We start from the raw sequence: 7,679 nt of genomic DNA, 5'->3' as shown, positions 1-7,679 counted from the left end.
TGCGATTATCCCCAAATGCTGACCATTAAACCCTTATCTTCTTTCTTTCTTTTCCTTTCCACGCCCACTACCAGGCTTCTTCTCATGCATGGCGCGAATAGGCACCTGGTCACGGCCCAGGGCGAGAGTGCGCTGCACTTTGCGTGCACATACTCTGCCAGCCCGATGGCTCGCGCGCTGGTGGTGGCCCTTTTGCTGGACCTGAACCAGCTACTGGGACCGATTGAGGCTGCCCTCGGTCAGCCGCCGCTGTTGGCCGATGGGCCGGAGCCCTTGGCTTCCGGCTCACGGGGCGCACGCGACCCACCCGTCGACAGGCCCTTGTCGGCCCGGCTGAAGCGCTGTCTTGACATGTTCCCGCGCATGCGGCCGGCGTCACAGTCCTCGGCTCTCTTCAAGTTGGTGGCTCGGCTGGGCGGCGTCCGTCAAGAGCCGGCCCTGATGCTGGCCATTCGAAATGGCCTGCTCGAGGTGGTGGTCCTGCTGGTGCGCTTCTGCGGGCCGAGCAGTCTGCTTTTCACCGATGCCGATGGCAATGCCCCGCTGCATTGGGCGGCCGCGCTTGGCCAGCTGGACCTCGTGCAATTCCTCCTGAGTCTCGGGCCGCTGTTGGATTGTCAGAATATCCGCGGCGAGACTCCCCTGCACCTGGCCACGATGGAGCGCCACGCCCTGGTGGCCGAGCGCCTGGTTCAGGGAGGCGCGAATGTCCGGATTTTCGATTTCCAAGGACGCCTGCCGACTTCGGTGGCTCTTACAAGACCACCTGTCACCCTGGTCCCGCCGGTTGCCCGAGAGGTTTCCCCGCCGGTTCGTTTTCCACCCGCCTTCCGCCTCCCTGGGGGGGGGTTCTTTTCTTCCCTGTCCTTCTGCCTGTCTTCCCGCCCCCGCCCCCTCCCTCCCCCTCCCCCTCCGGAAATTTCCCCGCGCGCACGAAAATTAACCTGCTCCCTTTCTCGTCACAGCCCCTCAGCCAGTCGAATCCCTTCCTGCTCTCAGTGCATCGACTGATGGAAGACCTTCGGTCGTCCCTTGGCGGACGGGCCCTTTGGCTGTTGGACTCGACTGCCGGCCGCACTGTGCTTCACTATGCCTGCGAGGCTGGCGACACGCAGTCTGTGCGGGAAATCATCCTCCTCTCTTCACAACTGGGGTGCGTTTGAATGTCTCCCGATGAAGAGCCCTGCCCCCTCTCCCCTCCACGCGGCTTAACACTCCGGCTTTTCGCAACCCCTCGAAGCAGGCAATCGTCCGATCGACCCACCCTTGGGCCGATCACCAGCCATGAGCAATTCCTCGCCCGCCGTGATGCGGCCGTGCGTTTCCCATCCCTTTGTCTTTTCGCTGGCTGTGTGACGCTTTTTCGGTCGTACTCACAAACATTGGCCCCCGTACATCAGGGTAACATGGCCCTTCACCTGGCTGCCCGGGCCGGCTTCGAGGACATTGTCCGCCTGCTTGTGCAGGCATATCCGGCTCCCATTGCACACCTAGATGGCGCCGCACATGGGCCGCACTTTGGCGAGACGCCCCTGCTGGCAGCTTGCCGTGGGCGCCACCTTGCGTGTGCAGCCATTTTGCTCGACATGGGTGCCAATGCCGACATCGCCGACAACTCCGGTGCGTGTGCCCTCTCAGGGCACCCTCCTGCCCCGATGCCTGGCTCTCCCTCTCCCACTGGGTCTGGCAGCTCGAAACCGACCCGGCCGTCTTCCCTTCTCCCCCTCTTACCCTTCGTCTCCCTCTCCTCCTCCCGTCGCCCCTTCAGGCGAGACTCCCCTCTTTGTGGCCTGTCTCACGGGATCCCTGCCCCTGGTGGCGTTGCTGCTGCTGTCGACATCGGCCCTGCTGCCGGAGGATCTCCGCTGTGCAGCGGTGGCCCGGATGCGGTCGCCTGATCTTAACCGCCGATCGCACGCCGGGTCCGGGCGCACTCCCCTGTTGGCGGCCGTTCAAATGGGCCATACAGGCATTGCCCTGCTGCTTCTGCGCCCGGGGCTCCTTCTACGGGCCCCCCTGCCTCCGGGTCTGGTGGCCTACTTGCGGGCGGTGGCTCAGCTTGACAGCGTGCGCTTTGCCGGGGACCTGGACACCCTGGCGACACCAAGTCGAGGCGAGCCCTTGCAGGAGTGGCTGCGCAACCCGCTGTATTTGGCGGAGCTGACTGCCCTGCTTCGGTCGGTGGCCGGCTGGACCGGGGCCCTGGCTCGGCATCCCATCTCTGCGCCGGGTCCCGGGCTGCATCGGGATCTGGCCGGGGCCCTGGCCAGTGCCGGGCTCCGATCCGATCTGTCGCATCTTGGCCTGGCGGCCGATCCGTTGGAGCGTGATCGTTTTGGAAATACGTCGCTTCACTGGGCCGCGGCCACGGGCAATCTACCGCTGACATTGGCCCTGGCGGCTTGCTTGCTGGTGCGCACGGAGCTCGGCCGGACGTTGCTGCTGGCCGCGGCCAATGGGAGTGGCGCCCCCAATACTGCGACCGCCCCCAGCCTGGAGAGCCCGAACTCCGGGTCGAACGAATACATCCCCGGGGCCGGGGCGCGCTACTGGTCTGAACAGCTGGCCGGCTTCAATGCTCGCGACTTGAGCCCCGTGGACCTGGCCCGGCGCGAGGGGCATAGTACCATCGCGACATTGCTGTCGACGCCCCTTGGGCCGCCTGAGCAGGATGCCTTGCGGTCATTGCCGGCCCCGGCTTCGTGAGCCGCATGAGCCGAGAGAGCCGCCATGGAGGGGAGTAGTCTCCCTTTCCTTCCTCCCCCCCCCCCCTCTTTTGATGAAGAGGCGGCAATCCTCCGCAGGAGAGTCTCTCTCTCTCTCTCTCCCTCCTGGGCGCATCTCTCGCTCTCCGGCGCGCATCCCACCTTCCTCTTTCCTCCTTTCTCCCCTTCCCCTTTTCTCCTCGGTCCTTGTCTGTGAGCGCCGGCACAAAAGCACCGGCGCAAATCTCCTCTGAAATCCCGCGTGGGGTGACCGTGAGTGTGTTTGAGCCCACATGCGCGCGCGCGCACACACGCCACTCCCGAGAGCATCGGACGCCCTTTCCTCCACGTCTGTCCCCTCTCCTCTTCTTTGTATCATAGAACTACACCTTTCTCCCTCTCAAGGGCTCGCCCGGAATGCCTTCCCTTGGCCCCGGTTGCGCACTGGCCACGGTCGGGGACGGCCAATGCATCCGTCCTGTCGTGCAAAAATGTGCACGCGAGGCGACCGCCGGGTGGTGGGGGCTGTTCGGTCGGGCTCATCTTGGAGACTCCGGAAACCATGATATAGCACTCCAGGGGATGGATATACATCATGGGCTCGTTTAGCTCAGTGGTAGAGCGCCAGTCTAGTAAACTGGAGGTCGGGTGTTCGATCCACCCAATGAGCATTCTTTTTTGAACCCGGTCCCTCGTGCCGCAGCTTGACCATGCGGGCAGGGCCCCACCCGCCTTTTGTGCTCGGACCCCCCCCCCCCCCGGGGTGGGGGAGAACGGGTGCCGGGACTCATGAGAGTCGCACGGGGGGGGGGGGGGGGGGGATCTGTTCGTGGTGAAATGGCATGTGTGTCCTCGCGAGAAACCCCGCGCGGTCGGTGGCGGTGCGCAGCCAAAGAATGTCCCACAGCCTGCCCCGCGTCCCCTTCAAGGTGCGAAGAGCCGGGGGGAGGGGGGCCCTCGCGCCCAAAAAACCATATGTCCGGTGCCCGCCGCAGGGCCCAAATACGGGACAAAAGGCCCGACCCTCGTGTGTAGGTGTGCCCTGTCCCACCTACGCCCCTGACCATCGGACCTCCCCTCCTCCTTTTCCCTCCTTCGGTTCCTTCCCCCCCCCCCTCCTCCCCTCCTCCGTATTCACCTCCGTCACAATGGGTCGTGGTCTGCGCACCAACACCAAGTTCATCAACCCCAAGAAGGTTGTCCGCGATCGCATCCACGCGAAGCGGGACTCGAGCGGCATTTCCCGCAGCCGGGTACGTTGCCTTGCCACCTGCAAGGCCCCCCCTCTGGAAGGCCTTCCTCTCGCCCGCCGAAGCTCTTCCTTGTGTAGCTCTTGTTGACCTCCTTTGCCTGGTGAACTGTGCACCCCCGCAGGCCATCTCCAACCCGAACGCCAACACCACTCTCAGTGGTAAGGCCGCCCGCCGCCTGCGTATTGCCGCCAAGGTTCGCCTTCCGCTCATTTGGATCCGCCCCTTTCCGGCCGCACCGCTCCCTTGCCACTCCTCCTGGCCTTTCCGCTTTCTAATCATCATCACCCCCCCCCCCCTCCCCCTCCCTTCTCAGAACGCCGAGGCTGACAAGGTCCGCAAGGCGATGCTCGCGGGCGCCGCCGCCGCGCTGAAGGCCTCCGCCATGGATGTCGATGGCGCTGCCTCGAAGAAGAAGGCCCAGTGTGCGTTTTGACGTGTGCACATATTTCGCGGCGCTCGCCCTCTGCCGCGTGTGGCTGATCCACTCACCTTCCGTTGTGGTCTCCTCTCCCCTCCGGGGGCCTCTTATTTGGAAAAAAAAAAACCCCGCATGCATACACGCGCACCCGCCCCTGGTTCAGCCACTACCGCCACCGATGCTGCCCCCTCGGGTGACAAGGACATGGCCGCCTCTGAGTGAGCACCCACCCCCCTAGAGAGAGCCTTCCACTCTGTCTCTGTCTCTGTCTCCCCTCCAGTTTAGATCCCCGAACGAAATGTACAATATTCCCCGAGAATCAGATGAGTGTGTGTGTGTGTGTGTGTGCCAAAAGCGATATGCTTGAGGGTGAGGGGAACATGTTTGCTGGAATGTGTATTGTGAGGTGTCTGTGGGTCGCGGGAGCCAAGGCAGAGGGACGAGGGGGGGTGATGATGTTGATGGGTCATATCGCCACTACTACCACCCCACACTCAAGGCTCACTCAGTGGATGTCTGTGTGCGGGAGGCCAACACAGGCCGGGCGAAAGGTTGTACCGACGCCCAGTTGAAGGACGCTCCCTCCAAAACTCCCCCTCTGGCAGGGTCCCTCACCAGTTGTGATGTACTGGCGCCGGGCCATGGCAGAGGGCGGGGGAGTTATGACACAGGTAGACAGCCTGGCCGCCTCTTCAAGGCAGGAGGGCGTTTAGTCGCCAGAGCTGGGGAGAGAAGGGGACAAAAAAGCAGAGTTAGTAACACGTTGCCCAGGGGCGGGGGAGGGGGGGGGGGCGAAAAAGTGAAACACCAAGAATGGCGGCGCACTTGGCCTTGTAGACAGTGTAGACGGGAATACCCCAGCCGAGGGCCATAAAGGCAAGGAACTTCATGCGCCAGGCGGACTTGTTGGCGTAGCAGAAGGGCACGGCCTGAGGGAGGGGAGAGAGAGAGGGGGGGGGGAAGATGGGGTATGAGTGCTTGCCAAGAGAAAGAAGGGAGGAGAGACCATGCACGGGGAGAGTGCGCGCGGGGCGGCTCAGGATGTGGCCGAAGGGCGGCACACTGCACTCCTCCCAGTCTCCGGTGGCGTTGGCAACAAGACACAGCGGCTTTGGGAGGGCGAGGGAATCATAGGCCCGGCTTGCCGGCGTCATGGCCACTGCCACCATCGAGAAGGAAAGGGCCAATGGAGGAAGCTGCACCTGCACCGGATGCAACAAGGCAGACGGGGATCATCGTGCGCGTGCATATAGGTGTGTGCGTGTGCGTGTGCGTGTGTATGTGGCGTGTGCGTGTGTATGTGGCGGGTGCGTGGCGGGTGATGGTGGTGGTGGTGGCAACGAACAGACTGGGGGGTGGTCGGGCCGTGGGCCATGAAGCGGCGAGCAACCATCGGGCCGGCGGTAACCGGGCGACGGGCAACGACCTGGCGAGTAGCAGCGAAAAGGGACATGGTGGAAAGAAAGAAGAAAGGCGACAAGGGGAGGGGAGGAAACTTGTAACTCTTCTGGTCGAGCGCTGGTCCACCCAGCGGGCGACCAGGCCCGCGGCTCTTCAGCCGGCGGACGAGGGGCAAGCACAACGACGATGGCCCGTGTTTGGGCAAGGACGAGGGCCCTCTCCTTGCCGCGGCACGCTGTGCCCCATTCCCGCCCCCCCCCCCCCCCCCCCCCCCCCCCCCCCCCCCCCCCCCCCCCCCCCCCCCCCGCTCTCGCGGCCCCGGAGCGCGCACATGCGAGCGGCGGCCCGAACATGCAAAGTGCACGAGTGGGCCGGCCCGGGGTTTCTCCCTCCGTTGGGTCTGACACCCGCCCCCGCCCGGGGTCGGGGGGCGTGTGACTGGTTTGGGATCGGCCGAACCCGTTGGAACAGAGGGGCAAACACATTTTCGCCCGTGTCCTGAGGATGGGCGCCGCGACCTGCACGGAACTCACCCACCACCCCCCGAAGAAGGCGGCGGCGATGTTCCCCCGGCCCCCGCCCCGTTAGTGATGTGCTTCGAAAATTTTACCAGAGACCAAGTACGCACGCGCGAGGGGGAGAAGGGCAACACGAGACGGCAGACCCCCCCCCTCCCCGCCCCGCCCCGCTCGATGTCCTTCGCAGGGAAGGGGGAACAGGGAGCAGCGATGAGCAAGATCCAAATGGCATTTGGACGCCGTGTGCGAGATAGTCATGTGATTGCTCGATTCTTCATGTCCAGACGGTCCCTGCTGGTTTATGATGGCCTAGCACCAGCCTGGCGGGGCAATCGAGCCGACAACAGCCAATGAACAATGCGGACCCCCTCCCTGCCGGCTCGGCTGCGAGGCGCCTGTGTCCCCGGGGCTGAGGTATTTTTCTTGATGTCCAGGGCCCCCGCCCAGCTCCGCATCCGCCTGCTTGATGACCAGGGGATTGCTCGACTTGCAGCGCTCCCCCCTCCCCTCCCCCCGCCCCTCCAGGCCAGGCGGCAATGGCCTGGAGGAATCATAACAAATCGGCATACAGCCAGCAGGTCAGTCCCCTCCGGCGTCCATCCGTGAAGTACATTCGTCAAGGAAACGCCTTTGATGTTTGTGTTTCTCCCCTCGTCACATTCCCCCCCCCCCCTACTGGCCCCCTTTCTCTCAAGGGCCATCGGCCTCGGGATCAGATCGTCATATTTTGGTCCCCTTGCCTCACTTCCTCCCCCCCCCCTGCTTTGCTTCTCGCCCGGCCTGCTCTTTGCCCTCCTTCCCCCTCACCTTTCGCTTGCCTTTCCTCTTCACATCATCCCCCCTCCCTTGCGGCTTGCGTGCGGGCAACGGCGCACCCAGCTACCCCCACCATGGCCGTCCTCGATCCCCTGATCGCCAGTGACGAGCCCTCTGTCAATGGTATGTACTATTGCGCTCCTTGGCCCGGCTTTTCTCCCCTTGCCTTTAGATCTCCCTATCACCACCAGATGGCTGACACAGGCATCGCCACTTGCCTCGGCTCCACACTCTCCAACCTTGCCATCAACTAGGTGAGCGGATCATTGCCCACGAGCCGCTGGTCGTCCGGAGCATCCACAGTCGCGTGGCCCTGCCGCTTGGAGCGCCCCCGAAACCAACGGCCCCGGCCCCGGCGCCCCACTTCCACGCGGCCCGGCGTCCGGGCGATGACTACCATGATGTTGGCCAGCTGGTTTTGACCAACTTTCGCCTGTGGTTCTTCCCCCGATCGACCGGTCCCTCGGAGTGTCTGAATGAGCCCATCGAGATTGTGCGTTGCCCTCTTCTCCCCCCCCCCCCCCCCCCCCCCCCCCCCCGATCTACATCCCTCCCAAGGCGCGCTCAA

General features: G+C 64.1%; 4 protein-coding genes and 1 non-coding gene across 5 annotated transcripts in view; 4 read left to right on the top strand and 1 right to left on the bottom strand.

Moving 5' to 3' along the window:
• Positions 1–2,776, top strand: part of H696_03681 (hypothetical protein) — a gene marked incomplete at its 5' end in the record, with an annotated part of 10,707 nt that extends 7,931 nt beyond the window's left edge. Inside the window, 5 exons of the mRNA XM_009497544.1 lie at positions 75–810; positions 966–1,153; positions 1,244–1,316; positions 1,401–1,620; positions 1,769–2,776. Coding sequence (XP_009495819.1) covers positions 75–810; positions 966–1,153; positions 1,244–1,316; positions 1,401–1,620; positions 1,769–2,706 — 2,155 coding nt within the window. The 3' untranslated portion in view covers positions 2,707–2,776. The remainder of the gene's footprint in view (positions 1–74; positions 811–965; positions 1,154–1,243; positions 1,317–1,400; positions 1,621–1,768) is intronic.
• Positions 2,777–3,304: 528 nt separating this feature from the next.
• H696_03680 lies at positions 3,305–3,376 on the top strand. The gene has a single exon. It is a non-coding gene; the product is annotated as a tRNA-Thr (tRNA).
• Positions 3,377–3,693: 317 nt separating this feature from the next.
• On the top strand, positions 3,694–4,700 carry H696_03679 (hypothetical protein). Its single transcript, XM_009497543.1, has 4 exons — positions 3,694–3,958; positions 4,080–4,151; positions 4,272–4,380; positions 4,540–4,700. Exons 1-4 carry the CDS (start codon positions 3,854–3,856, stop codon positions 4,596–4,598), a joined length of 345 nt encoding a protein of 114 aa, XP_009495818.1. The 5' UTR covers positions 3,694–3,853; the 3' UTR covers positions 4,599–4,700.
• A 5-nt stretch (positions 4,701–4,705) lies between these two features.
• H696_03678 (hypothetical protein) lies at positions 4,706–6,004 on the bottom strand. The gene is made up of 3 exons (XM_009497542.1): positions 5,722–6,004; positions 5,202–5,305; positions 4,706–5,098 (listed from the first exon to the last, which is right to left on the bottom strand). Exons 1-3 carry the CDS (start codon positions 5,827–5,829, stop codon positions 5,086–5,088), a joined length of 225 nt encoding a protein of 74 aa, XP_009495817.1. The 5' UTR covers positions 5,830–6,004; the 3' UTR covers positions 4,706–5,085.
• A 1,181-nt stretch (positions 6,005–7,185) lies between these two features.
• On the top strand, positions 7,186–7,587 carry H696_03677 (hypothetical protein; the record flags this gene model as incomplete). The annotated part of the gene is made up of 3 exons (XM_009497541.1): positions 7,186–7,234; positions 7,366–7,549; positions 7,581–7,587. The coding sequence occupies 3 exons, from the start codon at positions 7,186–7,188 to the stop codon at positions 7,585–7,587; spliced, it is 240 nt and encodes a 79-aa protein (XP_009495816.1).
• Positions 7,588–7,679: the final 92 nt, after the last annotated feature.

The sequence above is a fragment of the Fonticula alba genome (genome assembly GCF_000388065.1).
Source record: "Fonticula alba strain ATCC 38817 unplaced genomic scaffold supercont2.6, whole genome shotgun sequence".
NCBI classification, from domain to species: Eukaryota; order Rotosphaerida; family Fonticulaceae; genus Fonticula; species Fonticula alba.
The sequence above is the reverse complement of the archived record's forward strand: the minus strand, read 5'-3'. Positions and strand labels throughout refer to the sequence as shown.